This window comes from Gamsiella multidivaricata (assembly GCF_025024155.1).
Source record: "Gamsiella multidivaricata strain RSA 2152 chromosome Unknown BC939scaffold_44, whole genome shotgun sequence".
Lineage (NCBI taxonomy): Eukaryota > Fungi > Mortierellomycota > Mortierellomycetes > Mortierellales > Mortierellaceae > Gamsiella > Gamsiella multidivaricata.
This window is the reverse complement of record NW_026251752.1, coordinates 1-17,494: the sequence shown is the minus strand read 5'-3', so window position 1 is coordinate 17,494 and position 17,494 is coordinate 1. Positions and strand designations below refer to the sequence as shown.

At 51.5% G+C, this 17,494-nt stretch overlaps 6 protein-coding genes across 6 annotated transcripts; 3 read left to right on the top strand and 3 right to left on the bottom strand.

Moving 5' to 3' along the window:
- Positions 1–417: 417 nt before the first annotated feature.
- Positions 418–2,314, top strand: BC939DRAFT_203887 (uncharacterized protein). Its single transcript, XM_051550642.1, has 2 exons — positions 418–569; positions 685–2,314. Exon 2 carries the CDS (start codon positions 718–720, stop codon positions 2,146–2,148), a length of 1,431 nt encoding a protein of 476 aa, XP_051410860.1. The 5' UTR covers positions 418–569; positions 685–717; the 3' UTR covers positions 2,149–2,314.
- Positions 2,315–2,625: 311 nt separating this feature from the next.
- BC939DRAFT_203596 (kinase-like domain-containing protein) lies at positions 2,626–4,788 on the top strand. The gene is made up of 2 exons (XM_051550641.1): positions 2,626–3,314; positions 3,979–4,788. The coding sequence occupies exons 1-2, from the start codon at positions 2,809–2,811 to the stop codon at positions 4,658–4,660; spliced, it is 1,188 nt and encodes a 395-aa protein (XP_051410859.1). The 5' UTR covers positions 2,626–2,808; the 3' UTR covers positions 4,661–4,788.
- BC939DRAFT_455365 (aldehyde dehydrogenase) lies at positions 4,614–7,521 on the bottom strand. The gene is made up of 6 exons (XM_051556180.1): positions 7,007–7,521; positions 6,680–6,837; positions 6,103–6,229; positions 5,751–5,941; positions 5,480–5,579; positions 4,614–5,349 (listed from the first exon to the last, which is right to left on the bottom strand). Exons 1-6 carry the CDS (start codon positions 7,410–7,412, stop codon positions 4,925–4,927), a joined length of 1,407 nt encoding a protein of 468 aa, XP_051410858.1. The 5' UTR covers positions 7,413–7,521; the 3' UTR covers positions 4,614–4,924.
- A 16-nt stretch (positions 7,522–7,537) lies between these two features.
- BC939DRAFT_412301 (S-adenosyl-L-methionine-dependent methyltransferase) lies at positions 7,538–10,632 on the bottom strand. The gene is made up of 6 exons (XM_051552949.1): positions 10,361–10,632; positions 9,994–10,276; positions 9,770–9,857; positions 9,353–9,626; positions 8,932–9,258; positions 7,538–8,838 (listed from the first exon to the last, which is right to left on the bottom strand). The coding sequence occupies exons 1-6, from the start codon at positions 10,567–10,569 to the stop codon at positions 7,725–7,727; spliced, it is 2,295 nt and encodes a 764-aa protein (XP_051410857.1). The 5' UTR covers positions 10,570–10,632; the 3' UTR covers positions 7,538–7,724.
- Positions 10,633–10,721: 89 nt separating this feature from the next.
- On the top strand, positions 10,722–13,577 carry BC939DRAFT_203529 (uncharacterized protein). The gene has a single exon (XM_051550638.1). It carries the CDS (start codon positions 10,797–10,799, stop codon positions 13,446–13,448), a length of 2,652 nt encoding a protein of 883 aa, XP_051410856.1. The 5' UTR covers positions 10,722–10,796; the 3' UTR covers positions 13,449–13,577.
- A 128-nt stretch (positions 13,578–13,705) lies between these two features.
- On the bottom strand, positions 13,706–17,438 carry BC939DRAFT_484372 (Lon protease C-terminal proteolytic domain-containing protein; the record flags this gene model as incomplete). Its single annotated transcript, XM_051559250.1, has 7 exons — positions 13,706–13,923; positions 13,945–14,637; positions 14,737–15,189; positions 15,290–15,487; positions 15,590–15,845; positions 15,940–17,319; positions 17,403–17,438. The coding sequence occupies 7 exons, from the start codon at positions 17,436–17,438 to the stop codon at positions 13,706–13,708; spliced, it is 3,234 nt and encodes a 1,077-aa protein (XP_051410855.1).
- Positions 17,439–17,494: the final 56 nt, after the last annotated feature.

The window sequence follows — 17,494 nt, the reverse complement described above, 5'->3', positions numbered from 1 at the left end:
CTCTGCGGAGCACTCTGTTCCTGACCATCGCTGCGCCTTTGCAGTCTAGCTGACTAAACCCGATGATTTTTCATTTTTTTTTTTTTAGCCAGCAGAGCCTGTTGAGTAAGCTGTGAAAATTCGCCACCAAAGTAGGATGGACCGATATTTCGAGATCTGATCGACGGTATTACCTGTTCAGCGCGTGCCTGAGCACGAAGAGCGGCAGCTTCGATCAACTCACAAGCCCGATAGGGGACAGGCCTAGGCCGACGGAAGTGGCTGATCGCTTTTTTCTTTTCTCTGTAGAGCAGAGCATCTGCGCTGTATGTTGCTGAGGCATATGCTCAAGCTCGATCCAGATAGGAACATACGAGGGACCGATGGACGCGCCTTGAGCTTGCGCATGGTAGACTACAGGGCGCCTGGTGCATGGTTCCCGGAGTGGGCCGCAAAGGCCAAAATTGAACGATCTCGGCCACGTGAAATATATCCTCCAGGCACACACATGGTTGGCTCCCTTTCCTCGCCTTGCATCACCTTCCGCTGAGCATCCCTCCTCCCTCCGCAAAAGTCATTCAGCAACAAAGGTGATTGACCCTTCTGTGCCGCGATGCAGAACCTGTCCTTTGCTCTCATGGCGATCGTGCCCGCCCCTTGTTTCGCAGCCGGGCCGCTTTTGTCTGACTATTTTCGTCTCCACAGCCCACTTCAAAAATAAACAAATAGGTAGCCGACATGGATCCCAAGCAGCCCAACCAAGCACACAACAGCCACGGCCAACAACATGCATCACCCTCAAGCGGGAAAGGCAAAGAGCCCTCTATTCACGGATCATCATCATCAGGGTCACAGCCACAACCATCAGGACCTTCGACAGGCTTGATGGAATCAATTGTAACATCAGCCAGGAATATGGCCTCGGCTTTCGATCCTCGACAGGCCGATCTGCTGAGGCAACACCACAGCCTAGGCCCCTCTTCAGGGTCCCCGAATAACCCGCTGATGGGCTCGAGTTCGAAAGCAAGCACGTCGTCGGCTTCGAGGACCTTCCAGCATGCAACCAGTGCCATGGAGACCCTTGGCAGCACTAGTGGGGGTACCACTGTGGAATCAACACAGCCCACAGGATTCAGGGGGCCATCGTCCTCGCAGCAGACAGGACCGAGTGCTGCTACAGGGGAGATGAACTGGGATAACTTTCTAGCATCATCCGAGTCGACTCTGCAGGAGGATCAGCCATACAAGCCGCCGTCCATGTCCTCGTTTGGGTTCTCGATTCCTTCGGTTCCGGAAGCACCATCTGCGCTCTCACAACAACATCAGCATCTTCAACATCTTCAACATCTCCAACATGAGCAGCAACAGCAGGGGTATCAAGGGTGGCAACAGGAGGAGCGCACGCTGTCTGAATCTACATTCCAGGCTCATTCGTTGCAGCCAATGAATCTCACGCCTGCGAACCACGCTGCGTTCCTCGAGTATTTAAAGTCGACTGCCGACACTGCCTCTTTTCCAAGCGCCTCTCAACTGCCAGTACCAGGTCACCGCCAACAGGCACAACATCCTCAACAACAGTGGAACACGTTGTCTTCCACAGAACGGGGACCCCTCTCGAATGATATTTACAGACAACAACACATGGACGGAGGCGAAGTCCTTGCCTTCCTTGAATCAACCTCCTACTCGGATTACGTGGATCAGATCGAGACAGAAGGGATTGAGAAGCACCAGCAGGAGCGTCGGGAGTTCGTATACAGTGAAGCAACCTTGGGCCCGCGGACACAATCTCTGTTCTCGACCCTGCAGCTGATCCAGCATTTGCCGAGTGAGCGACAGGATATTGTGCAGTACCTGTTACAGCAGGGGACTTATGTGGAGGATGTCTGGAGTCGACCGTTCGGACATGATACTGCACGGGAGGAAGGGGCGTCTTTGGCAGCTACGAGAGCAGAACAAGATCGGTTCCTGGCACAGGCACAGCAGCAGCAGCAAAGTGGCAGTGACGGTGGCAGTGGCGAAGGAGCAACAACGGAGGAGATGGAGAGGATTCTGAAGCAGATCGTGGACGACGCCAAGACGGAGGTCAAGACGGGCGAGACGGATGGCAAGGCACTGAACCGGCTGATGGCGGTCCGTAGCCATATCATCATGGGCACCAAGCTGTGATCCACAACTTTATTATTTCATTCATAATGAAGAGTCGGTCTGTGCTTCGCGTAACATGATACTGCGTGCTCATCTCGCGTTCATATTTATATTTTTTTTTCTTTCATTCTTTCTGCCACATTCGCATCTATCTTTTTTCATTTCTTTCGTTGCTTCTTTTTGCTCTTAATGCAAAGGGTCAAGATGAAAGCAAGGCGGAGGACATGCCCGGCATGTTGGCACCAGAGAAAGAGAGAGAGAGAGAGAGAGCGATGAGAGGAGATGGCGATCTAAAACGGGGTTTGTGCGTCTGATGGCGCCATTGAATCCCTGAAAAAGATCCATGGGGGCCCATGGACACGCACGAGGAGCCAAGGATAGGCCGATGGTGCCCTGCTTATGCAAGAAGAGGCAGACGAATAGGGGCACCATCCGGGGTGGCTGGACCATTAAAGATGCAGCAGTGCCGATTTTCGCTCGAACCAAAAAGGGTCTCACCCAACCCTTGACAGCTTCTAGTCATTTTTTGCTGCTCCACATACCCAACATATACACCCTCCTCTCTTCCTTCCTGCCCTCGCTCCATTCCTCCACTCCTTCATTCCTCCGCTCCTCCTTTTCTTTCCTACTCTTGCTTCTCTCCTTCCTTCTTGTTAAACCAAAAAGACCGCATAATTCGCAATGGAGCGCTACCAAGCACTCGAAAAGATTGGTGAGGGCACCTACGCGACCGTGTACAAGGGCAAGAACCGGTCGAATGGCGATGCAGTCGCCCTCAAGGAGATCCGACTCGATTCTGAAGAAGGCGCACCCTCGACGGCCATCCGCGAGATCTCACTGATGAAGGAATTACGCCATCCCAACATTGTCCGACTGCACGATGTCATCCACACTGAGAACAAGCTGACGCTCGTCTTTGAGTATATGGACCAGGACCTTAAAAAATACATGGACCAGCACGGTAACCGGGGCGCACTCGGCCATATCGTCATCAAGGCCTTTATGTACCAGCTTCTCAAGGGCGTCGCCTTCTGCCACGAGAACAGGGTCCTGCATCGGGATCTCAAGCCCCAGAACCTGTTGATTAACCGCAAGGGAGAACTCAAGCTGGGCGATTTCGGACTCGCAAGAGCCTTTGGTATTCCTGTCAACACCTTCTCGAACGAGGTCGTCACCCTTTGGTATCGGTGAGTGAAAATGTTTTTTTGTTGTTGAGTGCATGCGCGTACGATTTTAGTTATGTGCATGTGTGTATGTGTGTATGTGTGTGTATGTGTGTGCTCCTTTGTTTGCAGACCCTATCTATGTGCGATTTTCTTTTTTTTCTGGCTTCGTCAGGAGGATTGTCTTGGGGTGGATGGGGACATTTGCTATTATTACCTCCATTTGTCCACTCCACCACCTCTCGAGCACACACATACGCACACATACGGGAGAATCGAGACTGGAATCTCTTTTTTGCTATCGGCGTCTACATTTGTGGAGTCTTGCATTTCCTTCTTTCGATCGATCGACCGAACGACCGAACGACCGAACGAACAACTACGGGAAACAACATGACAAGTAGTGGACAGCCATCCATGTTGTTGCAGCAGCACCATTGACAGTACACAGCGAAAAAGATGGCATGGGAAACAGCGTTATCAGTTGAACTTGTCAGGACCTTTTGAATCGTGAATTTTTCATCACGCAGATGGCAGATGACAAGGAGGAAAAAAAAAGAGTTTCGGTCTACATTCAAAGGCCTTCCTTTCATTTTTTTTTAGTGTGCAGAAATATTGATCGGGATGCAATTCGTAACTAATGCACGTTCTGCTCTCTGTAATTATTAATATTCGAATGCTTGCTTAGTGCGCCTGATGTGTTGCTTGGATCAAAGACGTACTCGACATCGATCGACATTTGGTCTGCAGGGTGTATCATGGCAGAAATGTACCTTGGACGCCCTTTATTCGCAGGATCAAACAACCAGGATGAGCTCATGAAGATCTTCAAGGTGATGGGCACACCCACAGAGGAGACATGGCCCGGGGTCTCGAAGTTATCGGAGTACAGGAAGGATTTCCCATACTACCCACCCAAGCCTCTATCATCCGTCGTCCCGATGATCGACACGTTTGGTATGGACCTCTTGATGCAGATGCTGATCTACCAACCCCAGAGGCGGATCACGGCCAAGGATGCGTTGAACCATGTGTACTTTAACGATATCCGGGGGTACGCGAATCTTCAGCAGCAACAGCAACAACAACAACAACAGCAGCAGCAGGCACAGATGAATGGACAGATGATGCCGCAGCAACAGCCACCGCAGCAGGGCGCACCGATCTCGTCAAGTTCTCAGCAGCAACATGTGTACCAACAACAGCCACAGATTCCGCAGCAACCGCCGTTGCCGTACCAGGCTGTACAGATGCAGCAGCAGCAGATTATGCAGCAACAACAGATGCAGCAGCAACAACAGCAGCAACAGCAGCAGCAACAGGCCTATTCTCAACAGCAACAGATGCATGCGATGCCTCCACACCACTAGACAACAAGAAGCGTTATGGACAATCCTCGTTGCGGTTGGTCGCCATTATTTCCGAAGAAGAAGAAGAAGAACAAAAAGAAAAGAAAAAAGCAAATAAACAATAAAAAAAGAAACGAAAAAAGAAACAAAAAAAGAAAGAATAATGTATTCTAAGCGTTTAATGGATGTGAATATCGAATACCACCCAACAATATCAATCCCAATTCCCCCTCACAATTGTATGTATATTCCTGGATGGGCGATGCGATGCGATGATACACTTTTTCAAGCAGTGACCAACTTGAGATGAAAAGACTTGAGTCTCGTCACCTGGTCGTATCCAAACTTGGAAAGGGTGCAACCGCGTCCAGAGTCCTTGACGCCGACCCAGGCAAGGGCCGGATCCAGATAATCACATCGGTTCATAAACCAGGTACCCGTCTCGATCTGGTCACCGATTTTCAGGGCCGCATCCGTATCCTTGGTCCAGATCGAGGCCGAGAGACCGAACGCAGAGTCGTTCATCAGACGGATGGCCTCCTCATCCGAGGTGACCTTCATGATACCGATGACGGGACCGAAGGATTCTTCGGTCATGACGCGCATCTCGTGTGTGACCTCTGTCAGGACTTGGGGTGCCATATAGGGGGTGCCGGGCTTGTCGGCCGGGAACGTAGACACGTCGATGTGTGTCTTGGCGCCCTGGGAGACTAAAAGACGGACGGATGGATGGACAGAGGTATAGTGTGTACTTTGTTGGTTAGTTTCGATTCAAGGGAGAGAGAGGAGGGTGGGATTTTGAAGAGGGTGCCCAAAAAGAATCCACTCCGTTTTGCTTACCTGCTTCAGCGATCTGTCCGCGGACAAAGTCTGCGGCCTTGGCCTTCACCATGGGTCCAAGGGTCGTCTCGGGATCAAGTGGGTTGCCGAGACGGTAGTTCTAATCACGGTGTTCCAAATAAACAGCAGATATTTTTTTTTTTGTTTTTTTGTTTTCGCGTCAGCATGTAGTAAAATACTGATATCGTTTCTTAACATTGGTCACATTGTGTTCGCGTTGCTTGACGTTGTCGTTGTCGTCGTCGTCGTCTTCTTTTTCTTCATTTTTTACCTTGGTCTCCTTGACAAAGAGATCGAGGAATTCATCATAGACATCTGCGTGGACGTAGATACGCTCGACAGCACAGCAGCACTGTCCGCTGTTGAAGAACGAGCCGTCAACAAGGGTCTCGACCGTGTACTTGAGATCGCAATCCGGACGGACGTACGCAGGATCCTTGCCGCCGAGTTCCAATCCCGTTGCTGATGCATCATCATGAAAAATATATAAAAATGACGTACACGGATCATCGTCAAGGTTAGATAGATGTATACATATACAATGTCTTTTGAAATAAAGAATGTAAAAAAAAAAAAAAAAAAAAGGCAAGGAAGGGGGCGGACATGGTGTCTTGCTACGTTACCGATGAACTTCTTGCTGGCAGCCTTCTGGATCTGATGACCACCCTCGACGGATCCCGTAAAATTGACATAATTGATGAGAGGGTGTCCAACCAGGCTCTCGGTGTCGGCGTGGGACATGTGGATGCACTAAATCGGGACGTCGTAGAAACCGGATATAAAAGAAGCGGGGTGTTTGTCATCAGCATTAGTGGGATCGTCGCGTATCATCGCGCCCGTAAAAGGTCAGCATGAATAGGGGGGATGAGTACACGTCGACCGTAAATTCGTCCACTCCCTCTCCCTTTTCTCCGGCTGAAATTTTAGAAATACGCCCAGCCCAAATATGCGTCCTTTGGGTCCTTCTTCCCACAGGCATTAGGCCAAAGGTCCCAACAGCAGTTGGCGATCATCCCTTTCGCGCTCTTTTTTTTTCCCCCTTTGATTCATGTGTCTACTCGTCCAAAAAGCGCCTTGCGCCGTCCGGTCCTGACTCTTCCTTTTTCCTCGAGCGGAGGATTTCTAATCATCTTGCCGAACAGCGACGCGAGAAAAGAAAAAGAGATGTGTGCGAGAGGAAGGAAGGCGTCCATTTCGTACCTGGAAGACATCTTCGGGCAAGCCAGCCTCCTTCCACGCCTGCGCGAACCGCTCGCCACAGAGTGGGGTCTGTGACGAATGCTTCAGGATCACAGCGTTGCCGGCAATGATCGACGGCAGCACACCGTTCAACGAGGACAGGTAAGGATAGTTCCATGCTAAAAAAAAAAAAATATACCCGTATCGCGACCATACGTTTTCCATGTCAGTTTTTTTTTTTTTTCTCTCAGTCTCTCTTTCTGTCAAGTCTTGAAACAAGTCATCCATCGTCATCCGCCGTCATTACACATTGCAACACACAATGATATTTTTCAAAAGCCAACTTACGAGCGACGATCAACACAACTCCCACGGGCACCTTACGAATGAACCTCTTGAACTTGCCCTCAAGTCCAGCCTCATGGATCTCAACGTCCTTGAGGGCCTCCTCCGCAATGTCGACCATGTATTTGCCCCGATCCTGTGTGCCCTTGATCTCCCCGGGCGTAAACCTCAGCGGGCGACCCATCTGCATCGTCAGCTCCTTGGCGAGCTCATCCTTGCGCGTCCCAAACACCTCAAGGAATCGACGTCCGGTCTCGACACGGTCCTTCAGTGGAACTTGTTTCCATCCCTTCTGCGCCTTAGCCGCACGCTCCACTGCCGCCTGCACTTGCTCGGTCGAGGAGATTTGAACCTTTGCGAAGACAGTCGAGTCCACGGGGGTGACAACAGAGAGGGTCGAAGGAGACATTGTTGCTTTGTGTATATGTATGTATGCTCTGGGTTATTCTTTGGGTAGAAAGGTAGAAAGGTAGAAAGGGGGGAAAGAAGAGGGGTATGATGAACAAAAGAAAGAAAAAGTAAAAGAAAGTGGGTGGGAAATACGCGCACACGCTTTTTTATACTTCATTTTTTTTTGGTGTCCATGTGTCAGGATCATGCACGAGTCCTGCAGCCAGGGCTAGATAGTAGATAGAGTATAGTTTATGATAGTTGATAGTCATAATGCCATGTATGTATTCAGTGTAATAGGTAAAATAGTAAAAAGTACACCCAGCCATGTTTACGCCGTCTCTTCGGCAGCATCGCCCTCCTCATCCGCCTCGACCATAGGCGAATCCTCTGCAGAGACATCCTCAGACACATCTGCAGATCCCGCAGTCTCCTCTGCCGCCTTCTTGGCCGCAGTGCCCTTGGCACCACCCTCGACCACATGGGGAGAGTCCACACAATCAACTCCCAACCGCATCGCCAAACTCCTACGCTCTTGCTTGTTCAGCAACATGTTGAAACTGACTTGCGCCTTCCATACCGGGAAGACCAGCTTGCCCTTCACAAAGCCCGTCAATCCCTGACCCTCCCATCGAGGGTTGGGCTGGTCCTTGTTCTCCTCCAGTGCTGGGTCGAATTCAAAGATACAGCATCCAGTCGGCAAGGCCGTCAGACGCTCCTGGATCGCCTCCGGGAATTCTGAAATCTTTGGGTACGGCGACTGCAGCAGCGTGATCACCTCCTTGAGCTGCACGGCCATCACACGTGCATTCGACACAAACTGCCGCATCATCGCGATGCCCTCGTTGTGGACCCTGAACGTGCATTCCGCAGGCGAGTTTGAATCCTGGCGAATAAACGTCCGCACACCTGTGTTGACGACTTTCAGTCGATGAATGTCTTCCGACTTGAGAATGCTCTTGACGGCCTCGCTAACAAAGTAGATCGTCTTGTTCTTCTCGCCCTCCGAACGCACCAAGAACTGATCCTTGGGGAAATCCTCATCCAGTCCGTAGAATCTTGAAAACAACTCGACATCAGGATTGCTGGCGTCCAAGAACAAGAAGGGTTCCTCCTTGGGCCCAGGTGCGCCAAAGCGTTCTGCGCGGGACATGCGGGGCTTCTTCACTTCTGATCCCTCGCTGACTGCAGGTGAATCCAATTTATGTTTGTCTCCAGCAGTAGTGGTATCCTCAGACTCTTCCTTAGTCTCCTCCTTGACTTCCTCCTTGACTTCCTCCTTGACTTCCTCCTCGACCTCCGCAGTGCTCGAACTCGCCTCTGATGATGATGCTGGCTTTTCTGTGATGGGTCGGTTAGGGTTGGGGACAACGAAGGGTGCGGTCTTCTTGAACACAGCGACAAAGAATCCACCGGTGTCCTGCAAGTGAGGGTAGACACGAAGGCTAGTAGCAATAGAAACAATCATACCATTAGATCGACACACCCTTTTGTACAGACAAACGGCTGAGATCATCAGAAGGCCTGCTGCCGCTTACCATCTCTCCAAATGTAACTCGCCAGCATTCTTGGGTGCCCACATGCTGGGATAGTATCTTCCCTTGGCATCCGTAGGAACGTCCTCTAGCTTGTCAACTATCTGTCCCTCCTTGGTGAACATCTTCCAGGCCGACAGACCAGGCCGACGTTTCAACTGTGGCAGCTCATTGCTAACATCGACCAACTCCAGCGTTCCATTGGCGCGGTTCAGCATCTCGGCAACAACAGCCTCATTCTCCATAGGGTTGAAAGAGCAAGTCGAGTACACAATGCGCCCGCCGACCTTGAGCATCTGAACACCACGCTGCAAAATGTTGATCTGGGTCCTATTTGAATAAAACCGTGATAGAGACCAGTTAGGGGACTGAACCTGGCAGATCAGCTCCTGCTAAACATAAAATTTGCCGCTCAAACACTTACTGGTGGAGTCCCATGGCGCCGCCGTGGGTCCAGTTGTTCCAAACCATAGGGTTCTTGCGCAGAGTAGCGTCACCGCTGCAGGGCACATCGGCCAGGACACGATCGAATTCAAAGGGAACAGACTCGCCAGCCTTGTTGGGCGCCAGCTTCAATGAGGGCATCATGGATGCGTCGTGGTTGGTGACCATCAGACAAGGGCTCTGAAGACGCTTGGTCTGGTGGATCAACATGTGGCTGCGCCTGTAATCCGAGTCATTGGCGAGAATCAATCCAGCTGTTTGTTGATGTGTCGAACCAAGCGATGAAAAGGTCCCGGATGAAGAACGATTGAGAGTAGGTAATAGTGTTAGATCGCAAATAAGGGTGATGCTGTTATTGGAGCACAATGCTTGTTCCATCCACTACAGTTGGGCGCACCTGGAACGGCCTTGTACTGGTCGTTAGCATGGACCATCTCAATGATCTGAGCAGTCTTTGATCCAGGGGCAGCGCACATATCCATCACCTAATAAAAAGTTGATGCATTGTCAAGTCAGGCTTTGATTCATGATTTGATCCGGGAGCAGACTCCGTAACTATGGTACTTCCTGTCCTGGTGTAGCATAATTCATATAGAAGCTCGATCCAGATTTCTCGCTTACCCAGTGCTGAGGCTGAATATCAAGGAGCAGGGGAGGGATCATACTGACGGCCTCCTGACGAGAGATATTGCCGACTTCGGTCTCCGCGACCAAGAACTGGTGAAACTTGGCGTACTCTGGGCTTTTCTTCAACAAGGTGCGGGGAACATCAAAGTGCCATCCCAATTCATCGGGATACCAGGCCAAGGGGCGGGGCGGGTTGGCGACAACACCATCGACCGAGATGTTGCTCAGGTGCGGCACAAACGCATTCTTGACCGTGTCGCGGATCTCGACCGCGTGGCTACAGACAATGATCCCAAGTGCGTGTTAGTATACTTCCTGATACGAAGATTAAAGTCGACTTGGGTCCATGCAACCGTCCTACCTGCGGGTACCAGTGATGCGGAAGGTGGTAGGCAGGGTGACCTTGAGATGCTCCCAAAAGATGGGCCATTCCTCCTCAGACATGATATTCTGGGCCTTGTAGTACTCCTCCAGCTGAGCATTCTCCTTCTTGACCTCGGTGTAGGTGGCATTAGGATCACGCTCCTTGCGAGGGGGCGCATTCTTTCTCTTGGAGAACCTTCGTCCCATGATGTCTTATGAGGATGGTAGGTGAGGGAGGGAGGGAGGGAGGATTAGAGAAGGAAGTGGAAGGATGAACAAAGTCGCAAGCGAGGGGGTTGGTCTTCAGCACATTTTTTTTCCTTGCCACCAATCATTAGAACGGTCACATTGTTTTGGTTCTTTACCTGCCCTCCCCCTTCCCCGGAGCTCCTTCTCCTCTACTTCGCACTGCGACGAGTCAAGGGAATGCAACCATGCACCGGACTCTCCTCTCCAGGCTCAACTCCCCACCAGTATTGTCTTTTTTGCCTTATTTTCCGAAAACAAGAGCCCTAGGAATTGCTACGATACCGCTCTTTCTCTTTCGCACTTCAGACCTTCGCCTTAACCGGATAGCTTGTCGATATAGCTTGGTGGATCGATCGTTGATCACAGGTCACCATGGACGCGAATGCAGGAATGGATACTCGACCTTTGTCGCTGCTCGGCGCATCAAAGCTAATGCAGCCGTCATAGAGTCCAACCCTGTCGCCGCACGAACCCAATCCCGCACACTAAAGAGCCTATCCACGGAACATACCCTTCGTAATACCGCGTCCTCGACATCGTCATCAACGTCAACGACGCCGGTATTACCTGCTCCTTCTCATCCAACTTCATCTATAGCTCGATCAACATCATCATCTTCGTTAGTATCAAAACCCTCCACGAAGGCCCTTCACAACTGGGACGAACAATTGGACGCGCTCATTCTCTCCCTACACCTCCACCACGGCGTCCACTGGCGAACCATTGGTGAACTCATCGGCCGACCCTATACCACCTGCTACAGTCGCTACCTCCGCATCCTCAACCCCGCGCTCAGTCGAGGATGGAAACCTCCACCGATCGAAGACCAAATCCGACTGCAGTACCTCGTCGATCAAGCCAGATTGATCACCCAGTCCAAACAGGAGGCCTCCATCGCCGCAAAAGCTGCGGCTGCGACTACAAAGGGACAGGTCAAGGAAGCTCTCGCTACAGAATCAACGGTAATGACAAGGAAGCGGGCGGTATGGGACCTAGAGACGGATCGAAAGATTAAGGAGATGGTTCTTGCAGGAACACCATGGCCCGAAATCGGACTCGCACTCAACCGCCCGTATGCGTCTTGCTATTCGCGGTACTATAGTGCTCTGGAACCAACATTGCATGAGCCATGGTCGCCCGAAACTGTCGCACGCGTGAACGAGTTGGTCGGGCAGGGTGTGTCATGGAAGACGATCGCGAAGGAGCTCGATATGCTGCCAACTGCATGTAAAGCAAAGTGGAGATCCATGCGGAGGTTCGACTCGGCCATCGCATCATGGGAAATGGAACCTGGAACAGACGACGAAACGGCATCGTCAGGGACCGCGACCAAGAGTAAAGTCAAGTGGATCGCATTCTCAAAGGAGGAATCGTTGGCGATCCTAGAGCTCGTCGAAAAGCACGGCCAGGAGAACTGGGATCAGATACTCAAGGATTTTCATGAACGCTTTCTTGATACGACAGCATCCTCATCCAACCCATCGTCCGTCAAGCGAAATGAGCTACTGACCCAGCGCATCCTCAATATCACTGTCGCACATCTTCGTCACCAGTACAGCTGCGTGGCGAACAGCAAACTGCATTGGACGTTCGATCAAGAAACCATGCTGATCCAGCAGGTTCTCCGGCACGGCATTGAGGGCCACTGGGAGGAAACCGCCCGACTTGTTGGACTCCGCACTCCTGCAGAGTGTCGGTCGCATTGGAAACAACTCGATATGCCCATCCACGTCCACCCTACCAAATGGACCAAAACCGAGCAGAGCGCCTTCTGGATTCTCTGGAAACACTTTGGATCGGATTTCGAACGGCTCTCGAGATTAGGTGGCGGCCATCGTTCCCCTGAAGATTGTCAGCAGTACTTTCAGGAGACGACCCAGGGCTTTCCAGACCCGGAAATCGACCCAGAAGCATTTGACAGACAGATCGAGGAGCTGCAGGCGACTTTCCCACCATCAGACCTAAAGTATTATTTCACCAAGGAACGATCCCTCCGACTTCAGCGCGCGTTGAAGTACTATACGAAACAGACGGGTCAGTCCGTACCAGTGGCCGCAGGTTGGGAATGGATCGCGAGTAAGGTTCAGAGCGGGTTAGCTGCGTTGGTTTGCAAGGATCATTGGAATTATCTACGCAAGAACATGGATGTGGTCAGTGGCCCAGTCGAGCAAAAAAAAACAGCTGTCGAACCCGTCCCCATAAATTCTTGGAGCCACGAGGAATTGAAATTGCTGGACCAGGGGATCCGGACTCAAGGATTGGTTTGGAGCGACATCCAGAAACGGTTCCTGCCATGGCGGACGGCCCGCGCGATCCGACAGCGATGGTTACTGACATCTGATAGACCGATCAAGGTCACGGAGCAAGAGTATTACACCATTCTTGCGGCGGGCGAAAAATCGACAGAGATCGACTATGATGCCTTAGCACAGTCGATGCCCGGATGGAACCGGTCGCCCTGTCGACGAATCTTTGAGACCTCGTACAAGCACCTCATATCGACGACAATCTGGCTACCAGAGGAGGACCAGCTGCTGATCGAAAAGACACTGGAGCGAAGAGGACGAGATTGGGATGCGATCGCGAAGCACTTTGACGGCGTACAGACAGCAAGGGCGCCGCTTTATGCGGAGGCCATGTCTCGGATCACGCCCGATGGATCGGTCGATAGCACCCCATTAAGGACACACAAGACTGGATGGCAGTGCAGGTTACGCTGGAGCCAGCTTGTCGAGCCCCTGATGCCCAAGGAGCCCATCTGGGCTGTCAGCAACCGAAGTCTTGCCTTGCGACTATCCAAGAAGTTGCTGACTAACAAATCGGATATGCCGTCTTAAGACTTCACAAACACACAAACACCACCACCACCATCATCATCATCATCATCATCATCACCGCCACCATTGCACCATTGTATCATAGCCATGGCATAGAATAAAAACCATTCGCCTCCTTTTGCATTCTATGTTTTATTTTACGCGCAATGAGGTGTGTGTGTTTTTTGTTGTTGTGATGTTGTTTAAAGCACTGCAGGGGTTCATTAACATAAATCATCGTCGACTCTATACATAAATGGATGCTACCTCTCCCGCTTCTACCACTTCAACATCGACTTCCAGCTGATACCTGACTCCGCCTCAACAGGTTCCTTCTTCGATTTCTTCTTGTGGGTCTCATCCCTCCTCGGTTCCCGGTTATCAGGCTCATCCTCGGCCTCCTCGCCGCCGGGCAATTCCTTCTGCCACACTGCGTTACCCTCTTCCTCCGAAACCGAGTCCCCAAACACAACCTTGTACACATCCTCGTACCATGCTGCCGGAACACCGTTCACACCCTCCTTCACATTCTCGGGCAGCTCCTCCCAATCCGGCAAGTTCGCCTGAGGGAAGATCAATGTCTTCACGCCCGACCGCTTCGCCGCAATCGTCTTCTCCTTCAATCCTCCAATCTTGAGCACCTTGCCCGTCAGCGTCAGCTCTCCTGTCATGGCAATCGTCGGATCCAAGGGCTTGTTGAGCGCCAGCGACAACAACGACGTCGTCATCGTAATACCTGCAGAAGGTCCATCCTTGGGCGTTGCTCCCTCGGGCACATGTAGGTGGATCGCCGCCTTGTTAAAGAACCGGTTTTCAGGGAACCGACGGCCGATCAAGTTCTTGGCGAACGTGTAGGCGATTGATGTCGATTCCTTCATCACGTCGCCCATCTGGCCTGTTCTTAAGAAATTAGGCCGAGACTTTTCAGAAAGTCCTCCATCCAGACAAGACTCGATATAAAGAGCAGATCCACCCATGGACGTCCAGGCGAGTCCCATAACGACACCAGCAGGAGTGTTGTCGTAAAGTCGGTCGGCCTGGAAGACTGCAGGTCCAACGTAGTCCTTGAGGTTCTCTGCTGTAATGTCGACATTGACGCTGGATGGGATCTTGAGTTTGGGCTGCTTCTCCTCCTCCTTGTCGGTGCTTTTACTCTTGGCCTTCGTGTCCTTGCCATCCTTCTCAGATTGCTCATTGATCTTAGCAGCCTCTTCGTCGTCAAGCAAGGTCTCATCAGGGACCTTCTTGATAAAATCTGTAAGCACCGTATTACCGTCTTTCTCCTCCTTGGCCTTCTTATCGTGCGCACTATCCTTCTTTGGCTCAACACGTTCAACGTCCGGTAACTCCTGAACAATCTTGAGCGCAGCCTTTCGGAATACCTTGTCGATCTGCTTCTTTAAGTTTCGGACTCCAGACTCTCTGCAGTAGTTCTTGATTAGGGTCTCAATTGCGTTGTCATGCAGCGTTACGTTGGCGCCCTCCAATCCAGCAGCAGCTTTGGCAGTTGGAGCCAGGTAGCGGGAAGCAATCGCCACCTTTTCGTCAGAGATGTATCCCGAGAGCTGAATGACTTCCATACGATCCAGGAGAGGGCCGGGAATCGTATCGAGAACGTTGGCTGTGCAGACAAAGAGGACCTTGGAAAGATCGATCGGCACATCCATGTAGTGATCCAGGAATGAGCCGTTCTGTTCAGGATCCAGCAACTCCAAAAGCGCTGATGCTGGGTCTCCTTGATGTCCACGACCGACCTTATCCACTGGAAACCGTATTGAAGACATAACGTAATCATCAGCGACCGTGCTTTTGGGTGCAAAGCATATATGCAAAATCTCCCTCCCGAATGCATCATTCGTTACCTTCGTCAATCAATATGAGTGGGTTCTCGGTCTGAACACGCTTCAGGGCTTGAACGACCTTTCCAGGCATGGCTCCGACATAGGTTCGACGATGACCCTTGATCTCGGCCACATCGGTCAAGCCTCCAACACTGAATCTGTAGAACTCGCGATCCAATGCGCGGGCAATCGATTTGCCGATAGAGGTCTTTCCCACACCTAGCAGCCGAAATAAGAGTCAACCACGAATTAAGATCTGAATAATACTGAAGTAGCCATGGTATTGGTAAGCGTTAATTTGCGTGCAGGATCAGTTCGTACCTGGTGGTCCAGCAAGACAGATGATCTTGCCTTCGACAGTACCGCGAAGACGTCCAACTGCAATGAACTCGAGGATACGGTCCTTGACGTCCTTCAGTCCATAATGGTCCTCATCAAGCACACGCGTGGCATGGCGAATGTCATAGTTCTCGGGGGAGCGCACGCCCCAAGGCACGTTCGTCAGCCAATCCAGATAATTTCTTGTCACGTTGAACTCTGATGCCGCTGGCTCCAAATGCTCCAGTTTTGTAATCTCCTATCATCGGTATAGATTCCAAATGTCGCTATCAGCAAATGAGCATGAAGGGCCATGCTCATCGCAAACATCGTCCAAGAAAAGCTGTGCTTACCTCGTCAAACACCTTCTTGACCTGCTCAGGCATCGCCAACTTGATGCCCTTTTCCCTGAACTTCTCAATTAGCTTGTCTTTGCCATCCGACTCGATGCCCAGCTCCTTCTTGATACCCTTGAGCTGCTCCATCAGATAATACTCCCGCTGACGCTTAGCGATCTTGTTCTCGACATCCTTGCTGATTTTGCTCTGAAGCTGGGCATTCATCAACTCCTTCTTCAACACCAACAACGCTTTTTGCATTCTGTCCTCGATCGAAAGCGACTCCAGAACGGACTGCAGCTCCTCAGGATCACCTTGCGAGACTGCGGTGGCAAAATCAGCAAGCTTGGCGGGTTCCTCAAAGACGTTGCCTGCAGATTGCGACATCGAAAAATTGGCGATCTGGTCGCGGAAAAGTGGGTTCAGCGATGCAATATCCTTGAAAACCGCCACGATCTCGGATGTGATAGCACGGATGACCTGGTTCTTGCGGTTGTAGGGCTCGTCAACCATGTTCTCGACATTCGCCAACGTCACCGCATACTCCTTTGCCAAGAATGCGGTCGGCAAGTGGTGCGCGTCCTTGGTAATCGTGGTCGAAGATGAAGCTTCATCAACGGTACTACCCTCGATTGCTGTGCTTGTCTCTGCTCCCGTGGTTGTGTTGTCGATCGCAGTTGAAGTCGCCTCTGTCGAGGCTGTCGATCCTTCCTCACCGACCTTGATTGTGACCGCCTGTACTTTCTCCCCACCTTCCTCTCCGGCCTCCTTGACCAGCAGACCCTCACGAGGGGCTTCCGATCCATCAGATAAAATCAGAGGTGGGAGCAATTCTTTGATCTTGATTCTCCTGTGAGGGTACAGCACAGCTGTGATAGAGCCCTCATCGCTACCAGCGCTCGCAGGGAAGACAGTCGTGATCTGGGCAAAGACACCGACGGGATGAATCTGATTCATGTTGGTGACTGTATCGATATCAAGCTCCTCATCCTTCAACAAGAATGCGCCTACATATGGCTGACCGCGCTTCATCAGCTCCTTGATCGCATTCGCCACCGCTGGGTTCTTGATCACGACCGCCTTATAGAATCCCGGAAAGAGCGGTCGACGACCGATCGGCAGCGTCAAAACCTGTGGATAGACCTCTGGGATCGCTGGTTTTGACAGTCCGTTCTCGAGAATGTTGGTTGAGGGACCTCCTGAGCCCACATCAAACGTGAATTTTGCCACGCGGCCGCGCCCGCTGCCACTACCGCTAGATCCTGATCCAGCGCTGCCTCCTTCTGATCCAGACGACGAAGATCCCGATCCTGATCCTGATCCTGATCCAGAGTCCTTGCCGTCTGATCCACTTTTACCATCGTCTCCCTTGCCACTGCCGTTATCGTTCTTGTCCTTAAGGACGCGAGCAGTGCTCGAGAAGGATCGACGGGAGAGCACCAACGTGTTGCTGCTGGAGATCAAGTAGTTGGGTTGACCATATCCATGGGCGATGGCTGCGGGGCGTGTTGCATGAACAAGACTGGAGAGACTCTTTGGATGAAATTCGTTCAATTGCGCAGACGTTGTC